This window comes from Mangifera indica, chromosome 3, assembly GCF_011075055.1.
Source record: "Mangifera indica cultivar Alphonso chromosome 3, CATAS_Mindica_2.1, whole genome shotgun sequence".
In the NCBI taxonomy this organism is placed as follows: Eukaryota; Viridiplantae; Streptophyta; class Magnoliopsida; order Sapindales; family Anacardiaceae; genus Mangifera; species Mangifera indica.
This window is the reverse complement of record NC_058139.1, coordinates 469,459-488,173: the sequence shown is the minus strand read 5'-3', so window position 1 is coordinate 488,173 and position 18,715 is coordinate 469,459. Positions and strand designations below refer to the sequence as shown.

The following is an 18,715-nucleotide window of genomic DNA, read 5'->3' as shown; positions in this document are numbered from 1 at the left end:
AGAATAAAATCGTTATTTTATTAATTATATTAAAAAAATATAAAATTATTATATTTCCTCCCACAGTTTTAAAAACTAACAACTTCACTTCTACCTAAAGTTTTCTAACTTTCAAAAGTAACATTCTCCTCCCCCCCCCTACCCAAACTTAGGGATTATTTTTCAGATGTTCTCCGACCACCATCTCTGACAACCGATGACAACGCTTTAACCCACAATTCGTCGACCACCAGATCTTTACTCTTTCCGATGAAAGAAGAAGCGACAAACACGTGTCTTCGTTGATTCCAGACAAATTGACAAAGACGCATTGATTCGTTTGAATCGACGAAATCTTCGTCGATTCTTCTAGAATCAACAAAGACCCTTGTCTCTATCGATTCATCTAAAATCAACGAAGATGAGTCTTTGGTATATCATCTAGAAGCTTCAGAGGTGGTTGGTGAGATGGTAGGTTGAAGCTCTTTCTCTGGTGCCCAGAGATGGTGGTTAAAGAACCTCTGAAAAATAAACCTTAGGTTTTAGGGGGGGAGAATGTTACTTTTAAAAGTTAAAAAATTTTAGACATGAATAAATTTATTAGTTTTTAAAACTATAGGAGGAAAACATAATAAATTTTATATTATTTTAATATAATTAATGAAATAACGACTTTACCTTTACTGTTTTAACAGAAGTTAGTTCATAGGTGAGACTTTAGGTTTTTCAAACCTCATGGGTGTGACTTATAAAATACTAAAACTTGGGGGTGAACTAGACGTTTGGCCTAAGTTTTCAGCAAAAAAAATATTTGAAGACTGGATAGACGAAACTCTCCCTCTTTTCGAGTCCTATTTGTATCTTTTTTAACAATTGAGTCCCTCCTTCCTCTTTCCTTTTCATTCCTTCAATTCGGCTGTAATTGAATCTTCTACAATTAAAAATCCCTAATCGAATTTGTGAATTGTGATGGAAGAAAACAATCCGAATAACGGCATCATTTCTTTCGTGAATCTCAGCAACGTGGCCAGCTGGGTCAGCACCACCGTCATCTCCGCCTTTTTTGCCTCCCTCGAGCGTTGCTCTTGTGTCAACCTCACCACCACCGATCCCGACGACGACGAGCAGGAAGAAGCCAAGGACCGCCCTCTCACCCTCACCTTCACCACCAACTCTCAGTCTCCCGATCACATGGTTTAGTAGCTACCATCAGCTTCCTCGGTATCTTATTCTCGTTGTCTTTCTTATTTTTCTTTACCTTCAAAATCAGGCGTTGTTATGCCAATTAACTGATATTAGTCAATATGTAATAACGATGTTATAATTGTTGTTGATTTGTCTGTTTGTGAATGTGGGTTTGCTTTATTTTGTAAGGAAATTATGTTTTTAAAATCGTAAGGCTTTTTGTTTATCTTAGATTTTATGTATTTTGAATCAATAGCCTGCCCAAATCATCATTGATATACCTGGATCCTAAAAGTCTGGCAGATGATGTTCTCATTATGTTTGATATTGCGCCTTCATTTGGTTCTCTTGAGTTATGATGATTGAGGGAAGCTGAATGTGCTCTCAAAGAAGGTGCTGATCCTTACTCAATTTAATGTTCTGATTAATTGGTTTATGTGGATATCATTGGAATGCGATTTTTTGATATAGTTATTTGGAGTTTCTGTTGTTGAATTTTTTCTAGGAGCAATTCTGCAAATTCAGTCTTGTTGCCTCTTATTCATTGGCTGAGATTCAATTCCCTTTTTGAAGGGTTCTGTTTATAATTGCTTATGTAAATTGCTTAAAGACACTACCTTGTATATGCTAATGGTACAGAATAGGAAATTGTATAGATTTATCTACTTAGTGTGATGCATAAAAATAACAAGTTTTGATGAGGGAAAATATTTTAGTTTATTTTTCTGTTCTTGTAACTAGGAGATCTTCCAGGTACCACACTAAGCTCACTGTTGGTTGTCCACAATCGGAACCTTATTCCTTAGATTTGGTTTAGAATTTAGCCCATCTGGGTTTTAGTAATTATCAAGAGGCTTTGTGAGGATTGCCATTGATGTACTTGAAGCCTTGTTTACTTTGAGTGTCTTTACCAGTCTACTGTAGCTTATGCTTATAAATTTAGTTAGAAATGTAATCTTTCCTGTTTTTGATAATAAATCTGATTGTGATACTTTAGGAAATTGGATATTAGCCTGGAAGCAATTTTTCCAAGTATATTTTGTCTGCTAGTGACCTTTACTGGTCGTTATAATAGTTTGATCTCAATGTTCTTGGCATGCATAAACTTAATATTAACTAAAATAGAAGGTCTTATATCATTAACCCTCATAACCAAAAGGAAATGTAGTCTCTAGTCAGGCCCATGGGCCTCTACTCCCTTGCCTATGAAGTATTGCTGGAAAAAGCTGTAACTTATGAATACTTCTAAGGATGGCAAGTTGGCACTAAACTTGATAACCGCTTTTGGGCCATGGACCAGAGGGAGCTCAACTTAAGCTGTTGGTATTGATGTTATTCTTCCCCTCTGATCCTCCTATAAGGTGTGCATGTTATGTGTTGAAATTAATAAATACTTAGAACACAACCATGCTGCCAACTCTTTTTCTTTAATCCAGTATGTTATTGCATTTAGAGGAAGTGTGGATAATGACATTTTAGTTTGTTTAGGATTTGTTGTTGTTTTGTTAGGAGCATTAGGAAGCTTGCAATCCTGCTTATCTACAATATAAATGAGTTGACTGATGAGATAATAAAAGAGATCTGTAGTTTGTATTTCCTTTTCCTTAAAAAAATTACAGCAAGTACATTACCTTGAGTTTATCTTCTTCTCTCATTTTATTCTCAGCACCCTCTTTCCTATAAATACAAGACTACAAGAGTTATTCTACACCTAGTATAACATCACCATGGCATAAATGATATGATATTACCGGGCATTATTCATCTCCATCCTGCCGCCAACAGAGAAGCATGAATATGCACCGACGGATAATGTAAAACCTTGCTTTCTTTTCCTTTAGAGATCCTTTCTTTTGTACCCGAACTCTGTCTTGCTTTGGCTGGAAAGTAGGCATCTCAATGACCTTAACTCCCTCTTGTGTTTACCTTCTGCTGCTACACCTTGTAACTTCTGAGATGATGAGTGCTTTCTCTTGTGGAATCTTTTGTAGAAGTTACTAGTGTTTATTTCAGTTGTTTTTGTATCAGTGAGTAAATGGTGAAATTAATATAGTTGAGGCCTAAAGCCTTGACCCTGCAGTCAAACCAAGAAGCTGGTTTTATGCTTCCAAAAGCTGTCTTCTGCTACAGTGATTGAATATCCGGACTTCCAGGTTAATTGTCCATTGACCGACCAAATTATGTTCTGCTCCCAGAATTTATTGTCCAAAAGACACATGGACCACTTAGATCAATAATAAAATTTGTGATCATTTATAACTCCTCTCTTGCTGAAAACAATTCATAATTATTGTAACTGAAACACACATTGCATCATTCTTTTTTATTTTTTATTTTTTTGGTTGAGTTTGCAAAGCATGAGAATATAAATGTTTCTGATGACCGGGTAACTGGCGGTAAATTTGTCTCTTGTCCAAGAAAAGAGAAAAATCCATCCATGTCATGGCTCAGGTAAGGCCTCTATCCTGCTGTGCATTGTGTAACATGATATCAGATTTCAGGTAATTTTGGTCAGTCAAACTTGGTTTCCAATGCAAACATAAGCAGAATGGTTATGAGTTTTCATTATTCTGAGTATTACTAATATTACTTATAGAAAGCTAGGATCTGGCACCAAAGAGATTGTTTGAATCACAAAAGGGAGACACTCAAGTAGTAAGCCGTGAGTTGGAAACTCATTAGCAACATATCAATGGTAAACTCCGATTACTATCCCTTAGGTTTGGCTCAAATAGGTTTCACATGTTTGACCTAGTCAGCTAGGTTGGTCCCCCTCCAAGTAGTGGGCATGGAAATCTTGGAACTGTGACCTGGACTATATCTGTCTCAAATGCTAGAGCTCTGCTAAATTTGACTGTGTCTGGGCTGCCCTAGGCGTTCATTGCTGAATGAAATAATTGGTTGAGCTTTGGATTTTATCATAATTATCTCAGAAATAAGTTATTTTCTCCGTCGTTTCTGATTCTGAATGTAGCCTCGCAAGTTCAGTGTGTGTAATCTTAATCCAGACAAAACATTGTCCACAAAATAATGTGGATCCTGCCCAGATGATAAATTGTCATTCAACGGCCGGGATCTTCCTGCTCTGAGCTCAAAACCGTAGCTTTATATATAAAAACAAAGCGCCCTCCTGTGTCATATTAAAACCATTCATGATTTGGGGTTTTTGTCAGCCCCCAAAATCCCGTACATTTGCTCCTGTGATGAGCAATTTATCACATCGTTCCAATTTCTGAAGCTCTATCGGTTGGGAGCTTTTCACATGTGGAACTGAAGAAACTCTGAGGAGCATTCACCACGGATTTTTGCCCCTTTCATATTCTTCTTATCGAGGCACCATTTAAAAGAACCCATTTGCCAAATCGCTTAAATTTTTCATCTTGCTAAAACAAAAACTTTCTTTTAGCTTGAATTAATTGAAATTGGTGCTCAAAGAACTCAGTGAATCCTCATTTCTTAAAGGTCCAAAATGTTTATAAGTTTGATATCAGTCAAAATCGGACGATACACCATTTTTTAATTGCTCAGATCGATGCTATGGCGTATTGCCAGTACTATATTAATTGCAGATGCATAAAAAGTTATTCTTTCCCACTCGTTCCTGCAAGGATTGTAATTCAGTTTGACCCTTTCTCCTTGTCTTTTTGGCTTGCCAAAAGGCTCAGTCTCCATGGCCGTCGGACCAACATGTGTAGCATATGTGGGAATTAATTCTTAGTGGTTTTCGTGCGGACTAGTTTGACCTGACCTTTGAATCAAGATTCGATGCGATCCACCTTGTTTAATCTTAAATCAATTTAGTTAGATAATTAAAACAAGTATTTATTTTGATTTAAATTTCATTTTGTTATCAGTTTTAGTTAAACTGATCAATCTGATCTAAATTTTAAAACACTTATCATATTATGAAAAGTTAGTTATATTTAAATAAAAATAATATTATGTACATAAATAATAATGTGTCATCATATGATTAAATAATAGTTAAGAATTAAAAATAAAATAATATTTAATCATATTATAATCTATCATGTTTCTGCACAACATAATATTATTAATATTATTGTTTAAATAAATATGTGAAGTGCTTTTTGTTTTCATGTTTTCAAACAAAATGTTGAATATATAGATATTTATCAAAACATTTTTAGATAAATTGAGTTCACGGGCTCTTTTTGTTTTTGTTTTTTTGGATAAGTATATTTGAAGGTATTAACTTTTTTTTTTAATTATTGAAAATGTCAAAATTGTGTGGTTTCTTTTTTAATAGAAGGTATTAAATTTTAATATTTTTATATTGAAGGATCAAATTCATATTAATTTATGAAATGTCAAGCTACCTCATGGAAGTTAGTTAGCTATCTTATTTTTTAACTAAAACAAGACAACAATTTCAGTTGTTTTTGTTTGTTCATCGTATTTAATAAAACAATAAAATTTTGTGTATCTACTTTGGATACATAAATATATACACATTTATATATGTTATCATGTGATTGAATGATTTTGAATTAAGAATAAAATAATAACCATTCATATGATGACACATATGAGTGTGTATATATTTGTGTACCTAAAATGGATACACATAATATTACTCTTAATAAAAAGTGTTATTATTCGGATTTTAATTTAATCTAAAATAAGGGTTTCACCTCAAAAGAATATATATTTACAAATGGGGTATATAAAATCAATATTTTCTTTCAAGTCCACGAAGTATGTAAACTATCTTCAAGCCCACTCCCGTGTCGAGGCCGATCCCAAAACTTACATAAATCTACAATGAAGTCCCCGAATCGTCACTCTCTGCAACTGTCTAATCACTCGTAGTCGTATGAAAGCTATGAGCCAACAGAAAACTCTTCTTAACCCGTACTGTCACTGAGGTAATCCTGTATTCAGTCTTTTACATTTTGAGATTTATCAATCAATAATCTGCAATATATCTTAAATCTTGTTTATAGATTCTCGGTTTTCAAATTATTGTTGAAATAATTAGGGTTCTAAGCTACCAGCATATAATTTTGTTTGTGTTAAATATTGATTGTTTGATTTCATGATAATTTGTTTTTTTTGGCTAAATGCGGAAGCAAATTATCCTCGATCAGGATCCAGCCATGGATGATGCACCTTTGGAGAAATGTATTTTTCTAAGTTGTATTACCTTACTGTTGTTGAGCTGCAATTTTGATTTTGACCTTTTTGGGTAATATGATTGTTACAAATCCATGTGGAAGGTAGGAGAGAGATACACATCAGAAATTATGGGGCTTTGGTGTAGGGTTACATGACTTTTGACTCTCTAACCTCAACAACAAGCTTTGGAGGTGTGGTTCTTTGGAGGTTTGCATAGACTTCTGGTGTGGGGTTCTTCCAAATAAGAAGAATAGAATTTCATGTTTTCGCAATTACTTAAGCTTGAAATGATGCTGGAAAAAGCCGAGCAGAATGTCAACATTTGGCTGCTTCTGCTGTTTTAGCATATGAATTTTAAATCCCTGTTTTGAATTTTTTTAATTTGTTTATCTATTAGCTAGTCTTGAATGTTTTTGTATTTTAATTTCTATTATGTCAATATATTTTTAAATTCTTATCATTCAATGCATTTTTAGGATGAAGAAGCACTTTCTAACCACCCATTCCTCATTTGCGGTTCTCCTTTTAAGTCATCTTAGTTCGTGAGTTCTATATTTATTCAATCCTCTGGGTAGCATGACATTTGTTACCCAAGAAAAAAACAAAAAGGGCATCATATGAGAGAGTATCTTATTCTCTCTTTCTCTTTATGACTGCCATTGATCCATGTGCATTTGGTGTGTGGTTATAGACACACCTGGAGTACTAGGAATGACTATTAACTTGATGCATATACCTGTGAAGGAGGGCTACACCACATAAAGAGATGGTTTTCTAATTATATCATTTGGCGAAAAAGATACTCATTGTCAAGCCTTTACATGTCCTCCGTATTTCATAAGTGGAGATGTTAATAATTGTTGCATACAGATTGCTGACATCAAGAATGTGAAGAAATTTTGAATATTTTGTTTTTGGTTTTGAGAACTTATATGTATCTCTTCAGTTCTTTGGCCTAGGCATTGCTATATAATGGGTGATTTTGCAATTCATATTAGTGCAAACCTTGTCAATCGACTTGCTGAGGATGGTCAGAAGTTGAAGAAGAAAACAAAGAACACTAAAACTAAGACATTACATGAACCTCAGCTGTCCCAAATTAAGGTAAATCAGAAGCAAATATTGGATGACTCTAAAACACACCAGGGGAATGTGGCTCCTGAATGGCCTCTTCAGCCTCTGTTATTCATGCCAGTAAATCTATCTGCACAGTATGGGGAATTAGATGCTATCAGATCTGTTCTTCAAGACAGTGAGAGGGTTTTGGAAAAGTTACACAAGCAGGAAGAGAACATGGTGCAGGAAGTAACAGAAAGAGCAAAACATCTCCATGATCAGGAATTTCAGCTTCCTTACCAGAAACCTTTACCCTGTTTGGCAGAGAAAGATGCTTGTGAGGCTTGTTACAAGAACTTTGTCAAGGATCCCCTGAAATGTAGCCAGGTGCTTAGAAGTTATGCAGATTGCTCCCGTAAAGCTAGGCAGCTAGTAAATGCTGCAGATAAGTAGAGTCGATGGAAATTTCTAAGTCATTTATGTAAGCACAAGCTAATTGTCTTTTTGAGCAACACTTGGATTTTTGCTGTGAAATCAAACAAAACACTAATTTGTTGTCACCATTATCGGATTGCATGCTTTATTCTCATGCTTTCTTTTGCTGCTTTTCTGAGCTGTTCAATTAAGACATGGTTTTCACCGATCAAGCTTTTGAATTTTGTAATTCATGTTCTCTATTTGATGCCAGACTTGTTTCATTAGCATAAAGATCCTGTTAAATTCAAAATATAAGCTCTGTTATTGTCGTATTAGTTCTGGATCATTTACAATTCTGATATCTTTCATGAATTTGTTTTATCGGATCACTGCTATATTTTTATTTTGTATCTAAAAGCTTCCAAAATCCAGAGTCACTTTGGCCTGGTGGCAATTTTTGTGGGTGAATGAAAGTTTGTTGATTATCATTCCGCTCTAGTTGCTGAATAATATAATGTGTAAGTGAATATATTTGAATCTAGCTTGAGCATGTGGCTGGCTTGAAATCAGATTGAACAGAAAATGCCCAGTTCAAATGAGCTTGAGCTTGTTTGAGTTGCTGTACAATATCACCAGAGGGCTGTCACAGGAGGAATAGTGCTTCAGAGTGTTGAATAGTATTTTTGATGGTATAAACTATGTCGCCAATTGGATAAATGAGTTGATTTTAAGTCGAGTTGTAAAGTTGGAGCTCCAACTTAAGATTGGTTTGTTTAAGTTAAACTGTGGATTTAAACCGAGCTAACTTGGATTAGATCACCCCTCATTGAGATTATTTTTTAGCGCAGAAGTCTTAATCTTCAACTAAATGTCGTTACCAATTATGAAAAATGCAGTAGCTTTGTTGTTCCTGAAAGCAGTATCAAATTCAAGGTCTGCCTTTTTATGGAGCCTGGCAAAACAAGGTTCATCTATTTATTCGTGTCAAAAATTCTCCTAGTTGATTGATTATTATTATTATTATTTTACTGCTTCTCTTAAGATGTTAAGGGTTCAATTTTCCTGGCCAACTCTCAAAATGCTTTCTGGTCAACCAAAGTCCTAAAATTTGAAGCATCGAGATATTACCCACTCTGATTAGAACAAACTTTAAGATAACATGGGCAGATATTCGAGCTGTTTCATCTCTTATGTGAGTTTGGATAAAATGAGTCAATTTTGAGTATAAGGATTAATTGATTCAAATATTTGAGTTTGAATTGATTTGGATTAAATTTAAAATTAAATTATTATTAAACCAAATTCGAGTTTTGCTTGTTAATCTCAAACCAACTGTTTTAAATTCGAATTAATCTTAAATTGGATTTTTTTAAAGCTTGGTCCAATGGAAAGTGTTCAGTGTGAACTCATTTGAATTGATATAAAGTGTTGATAACTAACATGATTGGTTGGACTGGAAAACCTAACAGTTAACTTACAATTTAATACTATTTACCCAGTTCAACTCTAAGTCAGTGACATCAGTTCCCAACCAAACCGGTATAGGTTTAAAAACAGTATTGTGGATTATGACAAAGCAGTCCTGGAGCTATGCTCTAGAAGCATCACTGATCATTGAGAACAGATAATGGTAGCTCAGTAATGTTCCAAAGCTGGTGGAGTTCGTAGTATAATTGTTAATATTAAGTTTATGTCACCATCTTAACTAAGCAAGTGACAACAACAGATTAAGCTGCTCAGACTCCAACTATATATCATTATAGACGCATTCCATCACTACAAGATCTTGGCCCTACTTCATTAGTGGGTGACGGTGGTAGGTCATTTTTATAAGATCCTCTTTCTTTTTAACAAGCCTCTCATAGGTATCCTCTAATCATACACGAATAATACTCTAATTAATTCAAGTGTGATCCAGATTTTCTTTCATATCTAGTTTGTTTGTTTCCTGAGAAAATTTATAATGAGAACGAAAGAAACAAAGCCAAATTTTATGCATCATCCACCAAGTGTTGAATATGGATTCCCATTCGTGTATGAGTTGATACCATTTGCATTCGGCATGCCCCATTATTTAAATTTGATTTAATTTTTGTGCAAGCTATGTATGAAAACTCAACTCATCTCAACTCAATCATGTTGATTAGCATGCATGATTAATTTATTAAACTTTCTATATTTGTGTACCACTTATAAGTGTAGATTTGATTCTAATTAAGTTTAAAAAAGGTTAAACTCAAAATCAATTCAAATTTAAAAGAGTTAATTTGAAATCAATGAACAAAAATTTCAACTCAGTTAAAAAAATAATTTAATTTTAAATTTGAAAATAAGTTCAATTTTTAATATAAACTCAATTTATTCCATCCAAACAACTGTATACAACCCTAAAGCATGCTTTTCTTGCATCAAGTTTGAATATTCGAAGTCTATCATGACAAAAGAAATTGAAGGCTATATGGATCCTTATCTCTCAAGAAACCCATTATTCAAATCTGAGGAGGGGGAAGGATGATTAGTCACATCATCGAGCCACAAAGAAAGGTTAAATTAATTAAAAATAATCAAGAGAATGTAAATCATGCATGATAAAAACCTAATTCAAGATTCGGAGTTCCCACACAAAAGATTGGCAATCATTGATGAAGAGTGGCATTATTCAATAGGGCACCATTCGTATATGTGTGTGTATGCTTTTGATAAATAATAATTAATTGAAATATGGATTATTAATTTAGATTGGGAAATGAGTGAGTGGGCAGTAGTGACCAGATGAGCAATTGTGCAAATTTACAAATAACATAACTTGATCTCTCCCAAAGCTAGCTAGCTGCATTCTTATTATTAGTCAAACAGACTTGCCTAACTAATCATTTAAGCTCTATTTAAAGTCAATGAATCAAATTTTAAAGATTTAAAATTTTATGGATATTATAATCACTATGTATGAGCCATGTCACGGATAGCTCTCGCAACTGGTTTGACTCTTCATTTTAACCACTGTTTATTACCAAGTAGTAGTAACCCATGATTAATTACACTTTTAAGTACTAAATGATTCATTTATTCATGCACGTTGGCCGTTGCCTTCTCTCTGTTATCTTTCTATATATATTTTCTGCACATAGAAAGTCTGCTCATTAATACGATTTTCTAGAAGGTGGCACAGGCTTATTACGGTGAAGGTGATTACTACAAAGATAAGAAAATTAATGCACATATTTTAATTAGATTAAATAATCGACATTAACTGATGAAAAACCATATAAATTTTTTTTTTTTGAAAGCAAAAAAGGGAATTAAAGTTATGTAAAAGGGTTTCTGAATACACAGACATATTATAAAATTATAAAATTATATTAATCTTATAACATAAATGAAAAGGAAAGAACACTGACAAGTGTAAGCATGCACGAGGAAGATGATGTTAATTACCGTCTACCAATTAATTTCTGTCCTTAATTTAGCAAAGGAAAAGACTAAAAAAAAAAAAGTAGAATACTTGAGATAAAATATTGGAGGAGTTGAAACTTGATAAAGTGGATTTGATGAGTCAACCTTGAATAAAGGATAGTTTGAGTTTCGTCTCAAATTTAGAATGCTCAATTTCATTTTAAGTTTGAGTTAATTTAAATAGTATATAATGACATGATAAAAAAGTAGAATTATAAAAAAGAAAAATTTGTTTTTAAAAAAAAGAGTTTTAATATAAAAACACTGTCGAATCTTCAAACTAAAATCAAACTGCACGTTAAATTGAAACTTTAATTCGAGTAATAAGGCAAATCGAAACCACCCCTGCTTGGTGATAATTTAAAGTAATCAGAGAGGAAGAAGCGTCTCTATTAGAAGAGAAAGTGTAGGGGCTGATGAACTGGGCGTTGCAGAGATTAGGATCTGAGTTCGGTGTACTGCACCAAGTTTCTGCCTGGTGGAATCTATCGTTAGGTCAATATCTTTCCCATGTGCCGCTTTGAACAAACTTCAATCTCAACTGTGGACTCAAAAAGCCAACCATTGAACTATTTCTTTTCTCTTTTTCATTTTTTATTCATGTTATTCTATTCATTTCTTCTTAGAAGCTAGTAGAGATAGACCTGATCCTCCCCCAGCCTGGTTTTATTATTTCATCAACTTCTCTTTTGGGATTTTTTTTTTCTCTGATGCATATATTTTGTGAACCGATAAAGAAAATGCCCGACGTCCCAACAATATATTATGAAAATACAGATATATAGCTTCTCCATCAAATCTCTGAATATATATAAAAATATGGCGCATCACTTCACAGGCAAAAATGGTCAAAGATTTTTAGCATCCTAATATTTTGTATACGACAAATAGCAGATTACATATAATGCACCGCTTTTCATCTTCCTTTGTTCCCATACCAGCTGTAAACTTGATAAGAAATGAATTAGGTTTCTAACCCTACAATTTTTGAAATGGTCTCCCCATTATTGGTTTCACCATTTCTACGTGCCCCACTGTCCACCTTTCTCCCTTTTTCTTTTTTTTTTTTTGGGGTCTCTGAAAATGATCTTTTCCATTTTCCAATACATCAAATTCATAGTGATCCATTTAAAGCTACGAAATTAATTCAAGCTCTTATTTTAACTTTTCATTGTTTGTCGATTTTGGTTGACAAAATCTCACATGAAACAAGACTTTAGAGAACTTTAGATTAATATAAATTTATTGTCACTTTTGCAAGATGCTTTTTTTAAATGTAAAACTGTGGCACAAATTATACCTCGCAATTTTAAACAATCTATTATGTGAGGATCAAAATAACATCAATGGTTCTACCATTTGTACAAATAATTCTAGATGACCCTTTTCAAGTCCTTCAATTAGGTTATATTGATGTAAAATTTTTTATCTTAACTAGGAGTTAAAGTTCTTTGGTCAATACACATTTTAAAAATAAAATCGTAAGACTACGAAAACTGAAAAAACAATATCTTATAACTTTAAATGATTTGTTACGTATATACGAATTGAAACAATATTAAAATGTGTCTTGTCAATGTTGTCATACTATCGAATGGATGAATAATATAAGCAAACATTTTAAACGAGGAACATGCCACAAATCGAATAAGAGTTCAGTAGAAAAGGTCAGGTGAACCTAGCCAACAAAGCTTTGTGTCATGCTTGATAATAAACAAAGAAGAAGAAGAAGAAATTAATTTGTGATGTGGAATTTGATAATTTGGTGTGATTTCGGCCCCTCCGCATGGGGCACGGGGACTGTTACAAGTGCTTCATAAAGCTAAATTTTCGTGCCTTCTTTTTTCCTTTATACATAATTAATATTAACCTTTTGGCTCTTCACGACCCTACTAAACTTTTCTTCTAATAATAACTTATTTATTTATCCTAACTAACCTTAATTAATTTCATGTTTATCATTTTCATTTTAGAGACGCTAGCAATTATATCATGCATTTTATTTATGTAGCTGGAATAATAATAAATATTGTATCTATGAATGATTGAAAGATAATATTTAAGCTAATTATGGTTTAATAAAAATAAAAATTAGGTTTATTATCCCACTTAGACATCTGTGTCTAATCTTTAAATCCAGTTCGACATTGCCTTGATCAAGCTACCAATTCAGATTTTAATTATTTCCACTAATGATATATTAAATAACAATAAAACTATGTGTACCCACTTTGGGTACATAAATATATACACATTTATATGTATCATCATATGATTGGATGATTTTGAATTGAGAATAAAATAATAACCAATCATATGATAACACATATGAGTGTGTATACATTTGTGTACCCAAAATGGGTACACATAGTATTACTCTTAATTTCGTGACAGATGAAATAAATGTTAAAATAATATATATTCAAACAAAATCCAAAATATTACATGTTAACACAATCATGACATATTAATCAAATTGATTTAGTGGTTGAATTACAAATGGATATGATTATTCTAATTCAATTGCGGGTCGATATAGTCCCATGACTAATTTTAAAACAATGGTCTAATCTAAGTTTCATTTTCTAAACTAGTTAATTACTTTATAATATGACTAGTGAAAAGTTGGAAAGTGTATCAGTTATGGTAGATAACTAATATAATTATGGAATCTATGGTAAGGTTTGCGTATTTATAGAATTGCCAAATATAATTTGTGATATTAATATAATTATGGAATTTATGGTAAGCATAACTAGAAAGTTGTTTTTTTTTTTCTTTTCTAATGTGATATTTTATTTCCTTAAATGATGGATCTTCATGCCTAAATGAGAAACAAAAGAGAAAAAAAAAATGAGGAAGGGATAAAGGAGAGAAACCGATTTATAAAGCCAAAGCGTTTGCTTGTATAATTTTATCATCAGGTATGTTTTCTTAATTGAATATTGCGAGAATTTCATTTGTTTTTATTCCTATTTTACGAAGCTTTTCTGCAATTATGTTATGTATGGATATTCAAACAATAGAATTTTAATATGAATCAAATAAAAAAAAATGTGGAGTAAGATATAAAACCTAAGAGGGTTAATGTGATCATAATCAAATATAAGAGGTTTACGAAAAAGAATGAAATCAATGAGTTTGAACACAATGAATGATTGACCGTGTAAGTAAACTTGAAATGCCGCATTCTAGGCCGTAGGATTTGACTGATCTGTAGATACTGGCATCCTCACGTGCGATTATCTCCTCCCTCTCATTCCTCTTTTCATTGATACCCGTGCTATGGACTTTTTAATTTCATTAATCGCCGACTCAGTTTCATACACTTGTCAATCACAAATATGGTATTTATTAGTTTAACCGCAGTTAGAAAATGAATTTAGAGGTCAACGAATTATTGAGGAGTCAAATCTACAATAATATCTACTATTATATGTTTACTATACAATATAATAAAATTGTATATATTTATTTAAAATATATAAATATATATTATTATATAATTAAATAATTTTAAATTATAAATATATATATTTATATATTTAAAATAAATATACATAATATTACTCTATATAATTATATCTTTTGTTAGATCTAATATCTATTATGAAGGCAAGGTAATGGGACAATATAAATGTTATCGCTTGAAAATAAAAATAGATTCAAATCAAATTTCAGATTTAATCACAGACAAACTCAAGCTCAATTTCTTGATTTTTATTATTATTCATTGATTAGACCCCATTGGCGCTAAAAAAGATAATCCACCCTTATCATGAATCATGCACATAAGTTTAATCTTAATCAATCAATGCCAAACATGTAATTCTGTATCTTTTCTCTTTTATTTCTCTTTATTGATTAATCTTGGCCACCAATCGCCATTATAAAATCTCATCTCAACCCTGTCTTTGCCTTTAGTTCTTAACCACATTTTCACTCTTTCATTGATTATTATCAGCTTTCAGCTTTCCCGAGCAAGGCTTACCATTACTACTACTGTATCTGTATCACCATATTTTCCAGTCTCTCTTTAATGTAAAGCGGCGTTGGCTGCAAAATCTGACAACATCCCACTTTTTATTTGATTCCTTTTGTTCATTAGTCAACTTAGCCAATTAATCTCTCGCAGCTCGCCCCCAAGAAAGAAGAACCCAAGATGCTCGACACTGTGAAGTACCTTATCGGCGCCGCTGGCGCCAGTGGCTACGGCTCCAAGTCCACCGCTGAGCAAGTCACCGAAAACTGTCCTGATTTACGATCCTTTACCGTCATCATTACCGGTAAGATCACCTCTACTTTCATGGCTTATATATATGATCAATCAGGATGATCGGCTGAGAGGATTTTTTTTTTTTTAATTTTCTTTTTGAAATTTGAACTAGGTGCCACTTCGGGGATAGGAGCCGAGACGGCTCGGGTGTTAGCCAAACGAGGCGCGAGACTGGTGCTACCAGCTCGGAGTCTCAAAGCTGCTGAGGAGACCAAGGCGCGTATCGCGTCCGAGTGTCCCGCTTCGGAGATTGTCGTTATGGCTCTTGATCTTAGCTCTCTCAAATCCGTTAGAAAATTCGTTGCAGAGTTCGAGTCTCTGAAGTTGCCACTCAATCTCCTCATGTAAGCATCCAAAGTTCCGTTTCGTGTTCTCTTTCGTTCATTATCTATCTGCCCATTTTTATTGTGTCTGGTTGATCCAGAAACAACGCTGGCAAGTTTGCACACGAGCATGCAATCTCTGAAGACGGTATCGAGATGACCTTTGCCACTAATTATCTGGGTAATTAATTATACAGAAGAATCAAATGTATTAAAATAGTTTTATAAATTATCAGTTTGGTGAATTATGGCTGAATTTGTTTTTTAATGAATTTTCAGGTCATTTTTTATTGTCTAAACTGTTACTGAACAAGATGATTGAAACCGCAAAACAGACGGGCGTTCAAGGCCGAATCGTGAATGTGTCATCTGGCATCCACACTTGGTTCACCGGCGATATGATCCGATATCTCGCACAGATATCGCGAAACAAAAAGTGATAGGATAAGAGGATTTGACTTCTATCTGTTTCCTGTTTTTGTTTTTATATTGACAATTTTGACTCCTGTGTCTCCAGTCACTATGATGCAACACGTGCTTATGCTCTCTCGAAGCTCGCTAACGTTTTGCACACCAAGGAGCTTGCTCAGAGACTCAAGGTATACGTCGATTTTTTCTTGTTTTATTTATTTAAAAAGCGAATTTTGTTGTTTTCCCATTAATTTTATTGATGATAATTAACATTTTTCCTTTGGCATCCCCAGCAAATGGATGCCAACGTGACTGTGAATTGTGTTCATCCTGGGATCGTGAGAACCCGACTCACCAGAGAACGAGAAGGCTTTCTCACAGATCTTGCATTCTTCTTGACCTCAAAGCTTGTAAAGACCATTCCTCAGGTACTTTACAAAGTTTCAATTTGTTCTTTTTCTTCTGGTTTTTGCGTTGCTAGAAAATAAATATTTGGTGTATGGTTGCTGTACATAGGCTGCTGCTACGACATGTTATGTTGCAACTCATCCCAGACTTGAAAATGTTTCTGGGAAGTACTTTGCCGATTGCAACGAAGCTTCGACGTCAAAATTGGGATCAAACTCAAATGAAGCTGCACGATTATGGTCTACCTCTGAGCTTCTAGTTTCTAGAGACCCTAAAGAAGTTCTTGATATCAACGCAAAGTCCTGAATTTAACAAGATAAGACACTTAAATTTAGAAACTACGCGAGAGAATAAAGTCTTAGCTGTACATGATGAAGCTGGAGATCAGCAGAAGCAAGAAGGAAGACAGATCATAAATATATATATGATTTAGATAAACAAAATGTATACAAATATTTAGATGAGTATGGTTAGTGAGGAAGGTTAGAGATAATTAGGGGTTTGATTCAATCCAAATTCTTAGAGCTTGATTTCGGGTTCCGATTGAATCCAAAGTGAATTTGTTTCTTAATCAAGTTTGATTCTTTGCTTCTCAATTTCGAATTAGTCTGAGCTAGATAATTTTATATTTGACCTAATTTCAAGCTAGGCTATGTTCGGATTTGATCAAAATCAAATCCAGTCCGAGAGATAATTAATTATTTAGATTATATGAAGTTGAGTTGGTGGTTTTGTGTTAGATTATATATAGTATATAATTATACAATGTTTATGGAGTAGTGTTTTGTGATGTGTTCATAAAAATTGGAAAAAGTAAGTACATGGAAACCCTAATCCAGATTATTAATAGGATGAAATTGATTATAGTTAAATAAGAACATGGGGCATGTGGTGGTTGATTATAGAAGAGTATCTTTTGTGTTAAGTGGTGTGGCTGGCCCTACTAACATGCGCGAGGAAGTTTGGTGGTGGGAGGGAAACATGCGTCCAAAGGAAAGAAAATTTCAATATCATCGACGTCATACTATCATTACTCGGTATTTTTTTTTATCCGTCAATGCAACGTTAATCAGTACTCGGTCTATTTTGACTCCCCCAGTTGTCCCTCGTTCAATTGACAATAATACTTGCAAACGCCGGCCACCACTTACACTAAAAACCATTGTCATCCGCTATTATTCTTAAGCTTTCTCTGATAATTAAATGTATGGACCATTTGAGACTGTTTCTTGTTTTGCTTGTAAGTTATGGCATGCACATGCATTACGATTTACGATCACATTACATGCAAACCGGTTGCCGTTTGCCATTTTCTGATCTAGATGTTGTGGCTTCTTCTGTCAAAGTGAACGTTAAGCTGCTGCATGGAGCATTTTGGGTGATGAAACTAAGCATGGTCAACCCTAACCTTAACCATAATCGTAGCCTAACCAAAGATTTGGATAAATTAATTCAAGAAAACTCTTTTGTTTGAGAAGTAGTGACAAATCCGATCCGATTTATGACTAAAATATGTTTTAATTATCTTAGATTATAATTTAAATGTTAGGTTAAACAGCTCTAATCTTCATGTTTATATCAATAATCAGCATAATTAAAAATCTATTTTGTAATTTTAATTATTTAATGTTATCATGTTGTTGGCCTTTTGACTGGCTCTATATCCTGTTCGGGTCAAAAAAAAAAATCCTATGTTAGGAATGAATTTGTGCCCATTTTTCTTTTTTTTTTTAATAATGTAGACCTCTGTTCAGAAAAAAAAGGACAAGTAGTTTTGTATTGTTTTTGTTTGTGTGATTAAAGCGTAAATGACGGATCGGTAATTTGGATTATAGCGAGTGGCTTACACGAGACTTTCCATATAAGCAGAGCAAGTATTTCATTGATGGATCGTAAATGGTTGGCCATGAAACCCACTAATCACTGAATTTAGCTTTACTAAACGCTCATTTTATGTGCCCAGAAGAAGTCCTTAAACCCTACTTTTCCAAAAAAACCTGATAGAAGAGACCTTCGTCAAAGCCTTGGCTCTCTTTGACTTGGATCTCCACCACCAATGCAACAGAAA

At 33.5% G+C, this 18,715-nt stretch overlaps 3 protein-coding genes across 4 annotated transcripts; all 3 read left to right on the top strand.

Annotated features, from left to right (window-relative positions):
• The first annotated feature begins 810 nt into the window (after positions 1-810).
• On the top strand, positions 811-1,395 carry LOC123210384. The gene has a single exon (XM_044628710.1). It carries the CDS (start codon positions 949-951, stop codon positions 1,177-1,179), a length of 231 nt encoding a protein of 76 aa, XP_044484645.1. The 5' UTR covers positions 811-948; the 3' UTR covers positions 1,180-1,395.
• A 4,481-nt stretch (positions 1,396-5,876) lies between these two features.
• Positions 5,877-7,922, top strand: LOC123210250. 2 transcript variants are annotated; one of them, XM_044628500.1, is made up of 2 exons: positions 5,877-6,053; positions 7,263-7,922. In XM_044628500.1, exon 2 carries the CDS (start codon positions 7,276-7,278, stop codon positions 7,810-7,812), a length of 537 nt encoding a protein of 178 aa, XP_044484435.1. In that variant the 5' UTR covers positions 5,877-6,053; positions 7,263-7,275; the 3' UTR covers positions 7,813-7,922. The 2 variants fall into 2 exon arrangements, with proteins under 2 accessions (XP_044484435.1, XP_044484433.1); XM_044628498.1 differs by having other exon boundaries at positions 5,884-6,053; positions 7,250-7,922.
• Positions 7,923-15,112: 7,190 nt separating this feature from the next.
• On the top strand, positions 15,113-17,239 carry LOC123210991 (short-chain dehydrogenase TIC 32 A, chloroplastic-like). Its single transcript, XM_044629490.1, has 7 exons — positions 15,113-15,515; positions 15,618-15,849; positions 15,930-16,009; positions 16,108-16,264; positions 16,346-16,427; positions 16,533-16,667; positions 16,756-17,239. Exons 1-7 carry the CDS (start codon positions 15,392-15,394, stop codon positions 16,951-16,953), a joined length of 1,008 nt encoding a protein of 335 aa, XP_044485425.1. The 5' UTR covers positions 15,113-15,391; the 3' UTR covers positions 16,954-17,239.
• The last annotated feature ends 1,476 nt before the right edge of the window (positions 17,240-18,715 follow it).

Bases quoted from the DNA above. Each gene is read 5' to 3' on its own strand.
- LOC123210384 (XM_044628710.1), top strand. From the start codon at position 949: ATGGAAGAAAACAATCCGAATAACGGCATCATTTCTTTCGTGAATCTC.
- LOC123210250 (XM_044628500.1), top strand. From the start codon at position 7,276: ATGGGTGATTTTGCAATTCATATTAGTGCAAACCTTGTCAATCGACTT.
- LOC123210991 (XM_044629490.1), top strand. From the start codon at position 15,392: ATGCTCGACACTGTGAAGTACCTTATCGGCGCCGCTGGCGCCAGTGGC. The intron at 16,010-16,107 runs GTAATTAATTAT...ATGAATTTTCAG, and splicing joins CTTTGCCACTAATTATCTGG to GTCATTTTTTATTGTCTAAA. The intron at 16,668-16,755 runs GTACTTTACAAA...TGCTGTACATAG, and splicing joins TTGTAAAGACCATTCCTCAG to GCTGCTGCTACGACATGTTA.